The 14,761-nt window shown below is 48.2% G+C and overlaps 6 protein-coding genes across 6 annotated transcripts; 4 read left to right on the top strand and 2 right to left on the bottom strand.

Annotated features, from left to right (window-relative positions):
- Positions 1-551: 551 nt before the first annotated feature.
- On the top strand, positions 552-2,280 carry Pdw03_0433 (Major facilitator superfamily domain, general substrate transporter; the record flags this gene model as incomplete). The annotated part of the gene is made up of 3 exons (XM_014674895.1): positions 552-1,187; positions 1,252-1,955; positions 2,013-2,280. 3 exons carry the CDS (start codon positions 552-554, stop codon positions 2,278-2,280), a joined length of 1,608 nt encoding a protein of 535 aa, XP_014530381.1.
- Positions 2,281-2,715: 435 nt separating this feature from the next.
- Positions 2,716-4,682, bottom strand: Pdw03_0434 (Carboxypeptidase S1, putative; the record flags this gene model as incomplete). The annotated part of the gene is made up of 6 exons (XM_014674894.1): positions 2,716-3,353; positions 3,417-3,570; positions 3,622-3,789; positions 3,849-3,864; positions 3,925-4,165; positions 4,220-4,682. 6 exons carry the CDS (start codon positions 4,680-4,682, stop codon positions 2,716-2,718), a joined length of 1,680 nt encoding a protein of 559 aa, XP_014530380.1.
- A 2,183-nt stretch (positions 4,683-6,865) lies between these two features.
- On the top strand, positions 6,866-8,813 carry Pdw03_0435 (Disheveled-associated activator of morphogenesis 2; the record flags this gene model as incomplete). The annotated part of the gene is made up of 3 exons (XM_014674893.2): positions 6,866-7,134; positions 7,196-7,781; positions 7,833-8,813. The coding sequence occupies 3 exons, from the start codon at positions 6,866-6,868 to the stop codon at positions 8,811-8,813; spliced, it is 1,836 nt and encodes a 611-aa protein (XP_014530379.2).
- A 586-nt stretch (positions 8,814-9,399) lies between these two features.
- Positions 9,400-9,949, top strand: Pdw03_0436 (Chitin synthesis regulation, Congo red resistance, RCR protein; the record flags this gene model as incomplete). The annotated part of the gene is made up of 3 exons (XM_066099602.1): positions 9,400-9,425; positions 9,475-9,585; positions 9,643-9,949. The coding sequence occupies 3 exons, from the start codon at positions 9,400-9,402 to the stop codon at positions 9,947-9,949; spliced, it is 444 nt and encodes a 147-aa protein (XP_065957329.1).
- Positions 9,950-10,562: 613 nt separating this feature from the next.
- Pdw03_0437 (GINS complex, subunit Sld5) lies at positions 10,563-11,532 on the top strand (the record flags this gene model as incomplete). The annotated part of the gene is made up of 2 exons (XM_014674892.2): positions 10,563-10,820; positions 10,897-11,532. 2 exons carry the CDS (start codon positions 10,563-10,565, stop codon positions 11,530-11,532), a joined length of 894 nt encoding a protein of 297 aa, XP_014530378.2.
- Positions 11,533-11,927: 395 nt separating this feature from the next.
- Pdw03_0438 (Cullin, N-terminal) lies at positions 11,928-14,573 on the bottom strand (the record flags this gene model as incomplete). Its single annotated transcript, XM_014674891.1, has 4 exons — positions 11,928-12,099; positions 12,162-14,032; positions 14,086-14,472; positions 14,529-14,573. The coding sequence occupies 4 exons, from the start codon at positions 14,571-14,573 to the stop codon at positions 11,928-11,930; spliced, it is 2,475 nt and encodes an 824-aa protein (XP_014530377.1).
- Positions 14,574-14,761: the final 188 nt, after the last annotated feature.

The raw sequence follows: 14,761 nt of genomic DNA on the forward strand, positions 1-14,761 counted from the left end.
CTGTCCTCGTATTGTATTTTGTAAAGTTCCGTACAGATTTCTTTTTGTAAATTACGAGGCTCGGTTATCGGTAATAACCATGCCTGACAGTACCTGACAGTACCTGACAGCCCCGTATCAACTCCCCGCAAGCGACCTACCCGCATGCGGGTTCTTCAAATGCAACATCTCCGCAAGTGGAACATCTCCCTTCTTTTATAACATGATCTTTCTCTGATTTCCACATCTCCACATGATGACTCCCTCCTTTCCTGCCCCCAAAAATTAACTGACATCAGCTATGTAGGATGTATGTCGCATTCAACGAATATGGATCCTCAAGAGATAAGCCAAGTCGTGTGACTAGGTTGTCTACTAATAGGCCTTAGCTTCGTCCTAAAAAAAGAAATCCATTTTTTCTATTTCAGAACCTTGGCAACGAGATCAATCTACATTCTTCACCATTCTTCAGGTTGTTTTTCACGTGGAGAACATTCCTGGGGCCCCTTGGCTCGCTTGTTGATGACTATTTTATTTTTCCCTCGTCCCCTGTAAATCTTGTTTTCCTACCCATGACTGAGCCAGAGAAACAAGAAAGAGAGAAGCAGATGGAGAAGTCGACAGAATTATATGCGTCGATGTCTACCTCGATGTCTACCTCGATGTCTACTCCGCAGGATCCAGAGTCAGGTGTGGACCAAGCGGTAATAGGCCCCGCATGGATGTACAAGCCACTATGCAAGATTGGCAAATGGGAGGCTCCTTACTTTGCCTCACCAGAGATACAACTATATCTGGTGTCGTTTGTTTGCTTTCTATGTCCCGGAATGTTCAACGCCGTCAGCGGTCTCGGTGGCGGCGGTCAAGTCAACACCCACGATGTGAACAACGCCAACACTGCACTAAACAGTATCTTCGCAGTAGTCGGTTTCTTCGCCGGCTCCATTGCCAATCGCATTGGTCTGCGGCTTACCCTCTCCCTGGGTGGGTTCGGGTACTTCCTCTACGTTGCGTCGCTCCTGTCATACAATATCAACAAAAATTCGGCCTTCCTAATTTTCGCTGGAGCTCTGCTTGGTATCTGTGCTGGTCTGCTGTGGTGTGCTCAAGGTGCAGTCATATTGAGTTATCCACATGAGCATGAGAAAGGAAAATACATTGCGATCTTCTGGGTGATTTTCAATTTGGGTGGTGTTATTGGTGGCTTGGTATGTTTATTTGCATATTTGCACACCTTGAAATCCCTCCAGAACAATCCACTAATATCAGCAGGTTCCTCTCGGTCAAAATATACACTCGACCGCCGGCAATGTCAACAATGGCACCTACATTGTCTTCCTTGTTCTAATGGCCATTGGGTTCGTTCTCTGCTGGTGTCTCGTAGATTGCAAGCACGTCCAGCGCAAGGACGGCTCACGCGTTATTGTGATCAAGAACCCAACCTGGAAATCCGAGTTTTTGGGTCTTTGGGAGACACTGATCAACGACTCGTACATCGTCCTGATGTTCCCTATGTTCCTGGCCAGCAACTGGTTCTACGCATACCACTTCAATGCAGTAAATCTCGCCTATTTCAATGTTCGCACTCGAGCCCTGAACAGTCTATTGTACTGGCTGATGCAGATGGTGGGTGCTTTCGTATTCGGCAAGTTGTTGGATTTGAAGGGCCTCTCGCGGCCGTGGCGCGCCAAGCTCAACTTTGGCATCCTGCTCGCTATCACCATGGGCATCTGGGGTGGAGGATATGCTTTCCAGAAGCGCTATACCCGGGAAACCAAGGGTCTCAACACGGATTTCACCGACCGCGGCTACATCGGACCCATGTTCCTGTACATGTTCTATGGATTCTACGACGCTGCTTTTCAGACCTGTACTTACTGGTACATTGGTTCTCTCTCCAATAACAGCCGCAAGTTGGCCAACTTTGCTGGTTTCTACAAGGGTATCCAGTCTGCTGGCGCTGCCGGAATGTGGAGGTAAGCGACCCTGCTCTTTTCTTCTCTTTGCCCTTTCTGTAACTAAGATACGGTCAGCCTGGATGCAAAGGAGACTGCATATATGACCGAATTTGCCTCTTGCTGGGGTATGCTGGTCGGTAGTATGCTAGTTGCCTCGCCTGTGATTTTCTTCAAGGTCAAGGACAGCACTGCCGTTGCGGACGATTTGCGATTCTCCGATGAAACCGCCACCGAAGTCTTGGGCTACATCAACGAGATGTCGGAGATGGATAAACCTTGTACAGAAACCGACACTCCAACTGAGACCCTCCGCGACTCTCACGAGGAGACTACAACCAAATAATGAATTATCGGGGAGGGAATCAACAATTCCCATCGATGACATGCATGGTGTAGCACGCGGCCAATTTTTTGATTTAACTACCATCTTTAACCACCTTCTTAATTCTCACTACATTGTGACGGAATACCTGCATTTACGAGGCGTGTCGCTACTTTGTGCTCGCGAAAATTCCGGCCCACAGTTGCTCCGCGGGTCATGAGACACCCAACGAATACTCAATGTCAGTGAATACTGTTTTCTTTTGATTATCTTGTACATTGTTCAGGGTGGCTCTACTCTTTGGTCGCCAGGGGCTCTTATCCGGGGTATGCTTTGGGTCTGCCATGGTTATAGGGGTAGGTGTTCGTCTCAATAATGCGTACATAACGTAATTTCTCAACCCACAACGCTATTGAGTATCATCAATATCCAGTCCGGCTCACCTAAGGACCTCTCTCAGACTAATTCATTAAACCTAGAAGTCTTTGTAGCCGTAGGCAACGGCACCGAAGACTGGGTGTGAGTCGCCGACTTGGGCCCAGTCGAGCCGGAATTTTGCTTCAATTTCTTTTCTCCCTTGGGCAATTCCCATCCATTCAGCGTACGATTAAAAAGCTGCAATGCAGCCTCTGGCTGATAATACGGCACCTCGTGACCGGCCTCATAGACACGGGTGAAAGAGAAATTCCCATATTCCCTCGTTACACCATACTCGACACCATCGACGAGGAAGGGCGCATAGCCCGCCTTCTGGAATTGCTTGCTGTACTGATACTTTGCCGCGAGGGAAATGGCCTCGCCGCCGAACCAGTTGCAGATGTAATCTGCGTCACCGTAGATGAGAGCGACGCGGACGGGGAGAGAAAGGATGTCTTCCAGGTCCTCGAGGAAGTTGGGCCAGACAAAGTCACCTGTTTGTTGGAAGGCGAAGTAGACTTCGTCGTTGGATTGGGTGTAGTTCACGTCCACACCCAGAGCGTTCATTACCGAGTCTTTAGCGAGGTAGTTTGCGTAGTAGCCTTCTGGGGTTGGGTCGTCGCTCGGATGGCGAATGTCGTAGGTGCCTCGGCCGCTGAAGGCATAGTACGGGCTCTCTGGGTTGGTGATTTTTTGTTAGTTATTTCGGTAGATGGGGTATATGGGTACGGTCTGCATACCGACGTTGTCCCGGCACATGTTGGCTGCCTCGGTGCAAAGCGCCAGGTCAGATACGGAGGTGCGGTTCGTAAGCTTGCAGGTTGCGATTTGGTCCTGGCAGCCGTTTGGCATTTCGTTGGCAAATTTCATGTAGTTGTAAACTGTTTCGTTGATCTATCTTCTTCGTCAGTGTAAAACTATCTCATGGTAACTTTGACGACCTACAGCCTTGATGCCATACGTGTTGTTCACGGCAAACTCAGGGTAGTGCTTGGCTTGAATTCCTTCATCGATGATACCATTTATGATACCCAAGGTGTTGAAGTCTAGTTGGATGCCATCCTTAATGCCGTTGGCAATCTTGAGATTCTCGTCATAGAAGTGATCGAAGAACTGCCAGTGTTGAGAGTTTTAGTAAACGGGATACGATTTAGACAGACAAATTGACTCACGGCAGGGCCATAATGTCTGAACGAAGTCAGTAATGATATATCAACAGAGTTTTCGAAAGCATCAGAGCGAACTTACCCTCCATAGCTTTCGGTCCACAAATTGAAGCTCTTCGACTTGATCTTCGAGTCCAGCTTGGGGAGGCCACCTAGGAATCCCTGCAGTATTTCCCAGGTAGCTTTGGCAGCGAGTACAGTTGTATCAATTGCAGTGGCGTTGATGACTGGATAGCGACCATCAATGCCTGCAACGGACGGGTCTTCATATGAACCTGTGATAGGGTTAAGAGTGCCGGCTGCTTTCTCAGCGTAGGAGAAACCTGGGATTATGTTAGTTAAATGTTTTAAAAAATAAAGTAGCAGGTGTTTAATACCAACACCCAGTGGCTGAGAGAGAAATAGCAAATTTGAGACCTCATTCCAGGAGTTCTTATTGATAAAAGATTCATTGTTCTGGTTGACACCACATGGACCCAATTCCTCGAACAATCCAATCAAAGAATCACTGCCCGGTCCACCATTTAACCACAAGGTGATTGGCGCATTTTCGGGGTCCTGGCGAGCCTCGAAGAACCAGAAGAAAGTGTGCTCTGTGGGTGAGAGGTCCACATAACCCGCATATGAGTTGACACCCGGGGTAGTTTCACAAACACCTTCTTTGCCAGGCTCTTTATAGCGAATAGTGACATTATTGGCCGTCTTGATAGATTTGACGCCTGTTGGGTGCTCGGGTAGCTGGCGGCGAAATAGGGCCTCCAAGCGCTCGAAGCCGTCGTCCGATGGCACTGCGAGCGCCGCCACAGTGGGCAGTAATGGAATCCAGCGGGCGATACGCATAATGAGTTGTTCACCGTAACGAATACGGATTACGGGGGGGGGGGGGGGGGGGGGGGGGGGGGTTATGGGGATACTTATAGTCCCAGAAGAGGAGAGATAGACTAGTGATCGTGCATGAGACGGGTATTCAATCGATTTGGGGAAAAGGTCGGTGAGATGTAAGCCGGGTGATTGATCTCCGTGGGAGCTCCGGGGAAGGTAACCTTTAAAGAGGGGGAAACGAGTCAAAGATCCACCAAGAGCTCTTAGAAATTCAGTCATTTGACCGAGTTAGGCGTTGATGGGAAAAGATCGACAGCGCTAGATTGTACCTTGGGAGCTGTGTCTCTCCTGCCGATAGCTACGGCCTTTTAAAAAAGAGACTCTTCGGTAAAGAAAATTCTTGTGACGGGTTTCATGGAGTTTGTGGAATCTGTGGAATATTGAATACAATCCTGCCCATTTTTTTTGGAACTACACATTAATAGCACCATGGAAGATTTGGTATCGCATGCACTTCAGGTAGCAGGAACAGGCCTCGAGGACCAAGTATTGGGATCCTATATAAGCAACGTTCGCTAAGCTGCATGAACAGCAACAACCAAAATCCACACGTTTGCTCTTGTTCTAAGTGATAGCGATTGTAGATAATCCTAGTCTAGTCATTGGAGTATCGATGCCCAGAGCCAGGAGAAAGATCTTCGGTCATATCAATCATCTCCGGGGCTAAGTAAATAGACCTGACAGTGAGGTCATTGCTGTGACCATGCTATTTCGAAGGAGAGAAGAGCCAATGTGCTTTGAATAAAGGGTCAGACTGTACTCCGTAGATGGTAGTCATAATAAGCGATGTTGATCTAGCTTGGCCCCATCACTAACAAACTAGCGGCTGTCACAGCCAAAATTAAGTCAAATTTTTTTTTGAAGCACATTACCTCCAAGTCATAACTTTCGAAGCATTGCTGGATATATGGTCAAAGTAGACCAGTCGATGGACCTAGAAGGAATTGGATGGTAAAGTCAACGAAGCAAACACTCATCCGACGAAATAAGTGTCAAGTGTCAAGTGTCAAGTGCGGGATGGGAGAAAGAGAGCGGGAAGAGGGAAGAGGGAAGAGGGAAGAGAATGCAAACCAGTCAAACAATCTGGAAGACAAAGGGAGCAAAGTGAACAAACAGAGCAAAGAAGCCGAAATCAAAGAAACCAAACACAGCTGATTGTAGTCAGCGATCGTCATGGATATGATGTGGTACATATTCGGTAGGCACCACATGGGGAAGTATAAAGAAATGTATGGAAGCCTGAGGCACTTGAGAGGAACCATTGTATTATGGTTATCGGATTCTAAAATGGACTTTCTAAAGTTGCCGATCGCACTATAATGGACAGCGGTCCCACATCTCATTTCCTATTCCTCTTTCTGATTGCTAGAAGGGACAGCAAGGCTATCATGAACTGCCCTATATATCAGGCCACAGCATTTATGTGCCACATTTCATTCCCTTTCAATATCTATTATAGGTAGGAATGGAGGACGTACCTACATGGTTCTTTTGGATGTAAAGGAGAGTAGATGTACAAATTCGGAAGAACTATTGATCCGAAATTAAGTGTGTGGTCTCAGACTCCCCGATCATCCCAGTTCAGGTCTGATTGGATTCATTTCCATAACCAATGATTATTGGCTGATTTGGTATGTCAAAGTGGGAATAAGTGGAAATCTGTCGAACAAAGACGTTGACCCCTGGCTAATCCGTACACCTACTCGTAATATAAGCCCCGACTTTGTTGAAAGGGGCACAACGTTTGTTCTCTCCTGTTTACTCCGTACATGTCTGGAGTTTCACCAGTGAAACACAGCTTAGGACAGACAGAGTATTCAGCGCAAGTCAGCGCAAGTCAGCGCAAGTCAGCGCAAGTCAGATCCACTTCTATGCCGTCTCTCTGATTCAATATAAAGCTATACCTTGCATGATTCCCGACACCAGCCATCTCCAGTCCAGCCCATCTTCACCATGACTAAAAGCCACTCTGAAATGGTTGCAGTTGCGATTTAATAAATGGATAGGGGCACACGATATCAAGACTTCAAAACTATTGTCTTTGCAATTTGGTTCTTATATCTAAGGTGTGCAATCTGAACTTTGGAGACTGTCTACATCGTGTACTTGGGACGTCGACCGTGCGCGTGTGATAGATCACAATGGATTCTACCCCGGAACTTCCCGTTCACACGTCCGAGGATCTCGACAAGGAGCAACCTGTCACTCAAAAAATATCCAATCCTTACCCATCCCATCCCATCCCCCAGCTCCAAGGCCCGTTTGAGGAATCAATCGTGGAAACGACCGATGGTTCAGCAACTAATTGGGTCGTTGACATCGATGCGCAAACCCGGCGGCGCGATCTATTGAAGAATGAAGAATACGAGCGGCTTTGTGGGCGAAAGTGGCGCCAAAGGGCCTCTGAAAAGTGAGAACTAAAAACTTCATCAAGTACGTGATGCTCGAATTGAACTAACCCAGCCATGCAGATATCATCCGTTTTGGAAATTAGTTTCCCAAATGATCTTCGGAGTTCACCTCCTAGCCAAGAGCCTGGCAAAATCTGAAACGTCAGTTATGAAGATCCTACAGAAACATGTTAATGAGTTGGATGGCTTTTTGGAAAGGACCACCGAAGATTTCTTGATCGTCCGGTTAGACGTTCACACTCGAATTCAGTATCTTAGTCTACCACTGGGAAACCTCGATGTCTTCGATGAGATGCTGGAAGACCGGAATTTCCGGCTATCAGTTGTCTCTTACAATGATCAGATCGAACATTCTATTGCCAGATTCACCCTTGCCATCACAGATTCACTCAAGGACCTACAAAAGGCGAAGGAGGCCTTAGGTGCACTGTGGTTCTACTTCCGCAAACTTACAGACGATGGTTGCTTCAAGTCTGAGAGCCTCAGGGCTTTTCATCAGGCCATGGTGGACAATGTGGAGGGTTGGATTGTCGCCCTCTCCAAACTTCGTCGACGGGGCACGGCTCTTCAAAAGGCCCTAATCCAACTTGGCTTGGCGACTACCGAAATGCAACGACGGGTGGGGATAGCGAGTAGAAAGGACGTGGTGAGCTAACAGGCCTTGATTGGATTCCTATTTCGGCGCTAACCATCACAGCAATCGTTTATTAAACATACCAGCAAGGCCCCAGATCGAAATAAGTCAGTCAAACAAAGAATTTTTGACAGAGGACAGCCGATCTCAGAAAAACCTCTTCCTCTTGATCCATTATCGAAGTCAAAGAGGACACCAACAGCTTCCAAACAGTTTGAGAGTCCTCCTTCCACAGCTAAAACCCAAACCAGCATCCCTGCGGACCAACCCATCCCAAGCGATGGCATCCGGCGCAGGATCATGAGTCGGGCCAAATCATGCAATGTTCTCCCAGCAGAAGCTGGCACAGGCGCCAGCAACGAACCACCACCCGTTCCATCGACACCCGGCAGGCTCAAACGGCAGCTCTCGAAGCACTTCCTACCCAAACGATCTGTCAGCGAGAAACTCCAAGCTCGACCGAAAACAGCACCTTCACAGCCCTCACGACTCTCACGCAACATCTCCATAGAACAACTCCGGGCATTCTGCGCCACTCCACGCCCTCGAACTGGACAATCCACCGTCAAATCACCCACACACGCGCGACAGGAGGCCCACAACCAACTTGCGAGTGGCCAGGAGACCATGAAGAACCAGATATCCCAGTTCCTCAAGACGGACCGCGTGGTTGAAGCCTGGGATAACGTATCCAAGACTGCGTGTTGTACCCCTCCGATCACCAAGACGAGGGACTGGCCCAGCAGCATCTTCCGGACCAAGTCTTCTACCACCCTAGAAAATAAAGGCAACACCAGCCTCCCCAGGCCGGACCTGCAACGGCAGATGTCCTGGGTACAGGAGACCTTCGACGTATTACCTACATACTCGTTCAAAACCAAACCTGATATGTCGCCCCGGATCCATGTTCTATCGGTGCAGATGACCCACGAGGACACTAATTGGGTGGCTGAGAGGGAGACGAGTTTGGATCAGAAAAGTGAACACGGGTTGAGTATCACCGCGTTGCCGGCTGTACCGCCATCCATTCCATCGGTTAGTTAAGAGGAAGGAGGGGTTTGTATATAAAATAATGATTGCAGATTTTAGAAGACAACATATAGATTATATTGGAGCATCGATCTAGATTGATCGGTTGTGTTTCAATTTGAGGAGGGTTCTGTGGAAGTGTAATATGTTATTGAGATTTGATTGAGAAATCGAATGATCGAGAATTCAGTAGAAAATGCGGTGTGCTTATTCATTTAACATTCATAAGAATATAAGAATATAAGAATATAAGAGTCATACAATCTACCTTCGTACGTATGGAAGTGGTTTACTCCCGAGGTACTCCGTGCTCGTATCGCCTGCGCCCCCGACTGCGCCACCCCAGCCCGTTTTTGATTTTCTTCTTATGACATTGATATCCCTACTCTTGGAAGTCATTTCTTTTACACACATCATACATCTGATTAACAACATTAACCTACCTACAACATACCACCATTGTACAAAGGTGGTCAGACAAGTCACAGTACCAAACTGTAGCCTAAAGTGCCAAGGACCCACCGCTTTCACCAGCCCCATTGACATCGAACATCCCACCTAGATAGCATTCTTTTCTATCTCATCTGTCAAATAATTTACCATGCCAGTCATACACCCTCGATATTGGTGAGTTCTATAACAATCCGTCAAGAGGTATATCACTGATCCCTCACAGCTCTGGTTACTATGGAGATGAGGACTGCTATTCCACCTGGGATTCTTGGGGTCGTTGGGTAGCGTTCGCCGTGATCGTCGGTGTAGCCTTTCTACTCTTCTTCGGTTTTGCGTGAGTCCTATCCTGTTCTCGTCCATACGATGTCCATCCTAACTAGCCTTGTTCCAGATGCTTCAACGCACGCCGCCGCCGAACTCATGGTCAACGTCCTATCATAGGAACCGGGTGGATGGCTCCTCCTCCGGGACCTCCTCCGCCAAACCAACCAATCTACCAGCAACCTCCCTACGGCGATCCTTACTATCAGCAAAATGCGCCCCCACAATACAGCCCGAACCCCCAGCATCATGGCTACTTTGGTGCGCAAAGCCCACCACAACAGCAAGGCATCGAGTTGCAGCAGCCTCCGAATGCGTACGGTGCCCACGGATATGCGCCGCCTCCTGGTCCACCGCCCAACGGCAACAAGGACTAAACTTCACGTAATTTTCCAAAGCTTAATGAGTATAGCTTTGAAGGTCTTCCGATATCGCATGTCTCTCGATGATAATGCCGGAAGTTAATGGTTTATGGCGTTGTCAACTGCGAAATGCGGACCTTTTTTTTTTCTTCTTTTTTCTCTTTTTTTTTGAAATGATTGCATATCCGAATGGGTGGATTGTTTTTTTCCCTTACTACTTAATGTTTTATCACATCTTCCATGTCCCATTTAACCGAAGGGCAGTTAAATTCAAAGCATTTGATCTGCCCGAGATCCCTGAGAGAATGGGACTTGGGGTTATGAAGTGACGGGTTCTCCTGTACATGGTTTCTCTCTAATGATATATGTCTTGAATGGTCCAATGGACTTGAATAAAACGACCCGAATTAGAATGACACCACCTTTCAAAGCTGACGGGCTTCAATTCATTGGGAAATTGTGTAATTTATCGATCACCCGGTTTCGGAATAATAAAAGATCCAATTGGCAAATGCTTCAAGATTGGGCAAATTGAACCTGCCAATTAAACAACATACTTCTCGACTGTAAGCCAGCCTTGAAGACTCACGACTAGGGATTCAGATTGACATTGTGATAGAGCGGGCTGATGGAGTGCCTGGGGCACTCCATCTCCGCCCAACATCCCGCTCCGCCCTGCATTTTCCTCAATGCGACAACCTCCAAGCCCATGGATATCGACGACATTCTCGCATCGGTGGATCGCGGCCCAGGCGTCAGCCCAGAGTCTGCCGCGCTGGACCACCAGCTGCTCACGCGCTTCTGGGTGGCCGAACGCGCAGTGTCGGAGGTACTACCGTGGCCGGCGCCACTCATGGAGCGCATAATGGACCGTGTGCGGATACAGGTATACAGCATTCACACAGCAGCTGCACAGCAAAGCTCCCTGAACCCATCTCACTAATCCAATGCGAGGTCTACAGATCGAAACAATCGAAGACCTAGCCGCGTCGTCAGAAACAACCCTCCCAACAATGACAAACACGCACAACCCCAATCTCAACCTCCGCCTCTCAATCCTCCAAACCGACCTCGCCCGCAGCCAATACATAGTTCGCAGTCTTTTACGAGTCCGACTAGCTAAAATAACAAAATACAGCATGCACTACCTAGTGCTGCTAGCCTCGCGCAACAAAAACCCCCTCGCATCGCAAACACAATCAACCGCCTCCTCGCAGAACCCGAACCAGCAGCCCGAGGACTCGGTACCGGACTTATCAGAGCTGACGGATCTGGCCCCGCTGTCGGAGCCAGAATCGTCGTTTCTGCATGCCCACCAGACGCTCCTGGCGGGCCACTACGCGGGGTCGTTTATGGGGGCATTCCCGCGCCAGCTACGGCGGTTGGATGATAATGCCGGTGGGACAAGTATGGTCCAGGGGCCGGAGTTGAGAGAGGTTGTTTTTGTTCGGTGTCTCGGGGCGGACGTTCCAGTTGTTGTTGGCGGAGAGGAGGAGGAATATGAGACGGGGATTACGATGCGGATGGGGGATGTTTGGGTTGTGAGATGGGAAGGAGTTAAGGGGGCTTGGGGGAGAGGGGAGGTGGAATTGTTGTGATATCTTCAGTCTTTTGGGCTGGGGTTTAATATTCGACTTCATCATAGCGGAGTGGCGTTATTTGAGTGTTTAATGTTTTCTTCTTTGCACGATTGGGGCTAGCTTCTACGATGTAGACAGTTGAGAGATACCATGCCTGTCCTGCCAATGTCCATTGGCCCTGCATTAAACATCTTACATGAAATGAGATGGCTTTTAGATAACTATTTCAATTCTTTCATTCCCTTGAAAAAGACGCCAATCGCTAAGCTCAGAGAAACGCAAGCACAACCTGAAAGCAAACACAAACACCGAGATGCTAGGACGCCCCAGATCATAGAATCATAACAAACCAGAGCAAATGAAGTAGATCAGAGAGAAGGCAGATGCCACTGATGCACTGAAATGGTCGGACTTTATGCGACATACCCGTAGGTGGGGGGTTCTTCCGAGACTCGCTCCAGGTATTCGCGGTCAATTAGACTCTCAATGCGACGCTTGATCATATTGACGTCTGGAACAAAGCGAGCGGAGAGTTGCGAAAGGGTTTCAGTCATTAGTTGAGAATGAGTAAGCGTTTTGCGTTGTCTGTCAGAAATTAGTTCGTCAGATCGTATACGAGAGGTATTTCGAGAGACATAGGGCCATACTTCATGATGCGGACGACGGCAGCTTCGATGGTACCGTTGCGCTCGTCATTCATCTTCTTTTCAGTGACCTTGCGCTGATCTTGGTTTTCGACCTTATTCGCAGCGCCGCTAACTACTCCGATGCGCACTTTCACAAAGGAGCTGTGGAAATCATGGTTGAAAAGGAAGCGGTCGGTGGGCTTGACGTCCTTGCTCATAGGATCCTTCTTCAGAACTCGAGTCTTTGGGGCAACGGCGAGCGATTGCAAGTTGCGGATTAGGTCGTGGTCTTGGATCCGGGTGCGAGTTTTGATTTCGTCATATGTAAGAGCTTCACCATCTGGGATATCGTTGAATAGGAGCAAGATAACCATAGCATACGTTGACACGTTGAGTTCATAGCGCTGGGATTTTCCACTGGAGCGTACGAAAGTGGCTCGAAGATCGCCAGTGCCCATGCTAGCTTGCCATGACAGTTTGCGACCGCTGTGCTTGTCGAGATAAAATCTCTCGAAGCTTTGCTTCAGTGTTTCAATCTCCCGTGGGAAAATGCAAGGTAAGAGGATTGTTCCCTCTTTGCTTGCCATGATTTCCATCGGCCACATGGTGCTAGTGAGAACGTTGATCTCCAGATCCACGGGTTTCTGGTCCCGATCACCACTGCGCGCAATATGCTCCTTGTAGCTGGTGGTGAGATCCTCCGATATGGTCATATCCTTGAACATGGACTCAATGCGTTGAGTAAACTGGTTGCCGACCTCCAACTTCATCTTGGAAATCATCTGTCTTTCTGCATCCATGCTGACAGAGCGTTTCATCAAAAGACGGCGTGATAGATGTTTCTTATAATAGGTCTCAAATAGATCCTTGTCCTTGATGTAGCGCAGCAGTGTGATTCCGTTGTCTAGGAGAACGTCTACCTCGTTTTCTGTTTTTCCCTTAATGCCCTTCTTCAAGTTTTCATCAAAGAAGAGAGATAGATATTCAGAGTTTCGCGAGTTCAGATTGATGAAATTGGCGAAGCTGGCCCCAATTGAGCCTTGAATGCCCTGGTCGAAGGCGAAGGCATTCTCCCAAATGTTATCGAATTTCCGCTTGAGGCCGAGAATGCCATCGACCCAGCGGATGGCTGACGCTGTTTGCTGGTTTTGAGGCTTTTCCTTATCCTTCCCCTTCTCGGGCTTTTTCTCTTTTTCGCCATTTTTCTCTGCCGATGGGGGTGGGGCTTGTGGTAAGAGCATAGACGAAGCATTGATTTCTTTGCCCATTTCCACAATCCGCTTGTTGACCATGTTCGTCAAAGCTTGCTTCTTTTTGTCGACTCTTTTATTGAGCATGTAAACATTCCGTAGCCCCTCCAACTGATCGTGATCCAGCATGCGCCGAACACCGGTTCCCTCGAGATTGACAACTTCTTCAATATTGTTCCGGATTAGCTGCTCATCAAGCAACTCGAGAACCTTAGGCTCTGTCGCGACTGATAACATGTAACGACACCGTTCCTCCTCTTCAGTGATCCGTTGGGTTGCGAGTCGACAAAACGTGGCAGCGTCTCCCATTTCCAACAGCCGTTGCCCTTCTGCCTGGTAGAACTCCTTACTCGTTTTGAGAAAGGCCGGTTCAAACTCGGTTAAATAAAGCTTTGAGCTCTCCTCCTCTGTAGCAGTTTCGTAAAGACCCTCCAACATTTGGATGCAGTGCCGGATGAGCGGCCGCTCAATGATATGCCCAGAACGTTCCAGCTGAATCATGAATAGTATGGTGGATTCGAGCACATCCATAACAGTCAAAGCGGAGCCTGCACGGATGCGAGCTCGCAGGATATGATCTCGGAATAGAGCCATGCAGGCAACATAGATGGGTGGGTGAGTACGGCTTGCCACCATACGGTCCTACGCAAGAATTTAGAGCATTGTAGCAGTACTGTAGAGTGTAAGGAACTCACCATGTACATCAGAACATCAGTAACCATACCCATACCCAATTGGTGATCTTCCCAAGCATCCTTCAGCACCGTGAGAAACTTCTCCCCCGCCTCCCTCCTCTCACTCGACTGGTCCTGCGCGTCGGTGGATTTTTGCGCACGCACTAGGCTCGATGAAATTGAATCGACAATAAGGGTTTGAACATTGCTTTTTAGCCAGTCCTGCTCCAGTTGTTTGACTTGTTCATAAAGATCAGGAGCCCGCATCATCAAGACGATTTTGTAGGCATGGCGGTAGATCTCTTCGAATGCCAGGGTTGAGGCATTTTTGGTATTGATTTCAGTCAATGATGATGAGAGAACTGTCCATATAGAATCAAAATCTTCGGTTTTGGCATGTGAGACTCCCTAGAAGTATAGTTAGTAGATAGCTTCATAGTTTTGACCCCGCGGTATCAACGAACCCTTCGGGGAGCTCGAATCTTGTGACGAGCCCTCATTGCTGCCATCTTGAAGGCAATAGTAAGCCCAAGAAAAAGTGAGTAAATAGAGAACGAGAGGAAAAAAAAAAAAGGTGAAGGAGAACTGCCCTCTTCTCTCCGCGGAGGCTGACCCCGGAAATTCTAAAGTTCCGTCTGTCGCTGACCGAGCATCGTCATTTCCCTGGTGTCTTTTTTTCTTCCCCGAGTTTTGTCTC

The sequence above is a fragment of the Penicillium digitatum genome, chromosome 4 (assembly GCF_016767815.1).
Source record: "Penicillium digitatum chromosome 4, complete sequence".
NCBI classification, from domain to species: Eukaryota; Fungi; Ascomycota; class Eurotiomycetes; order Eurotiales; family Aspergillaceae; genus Penicillium; species Penicillium digitatum.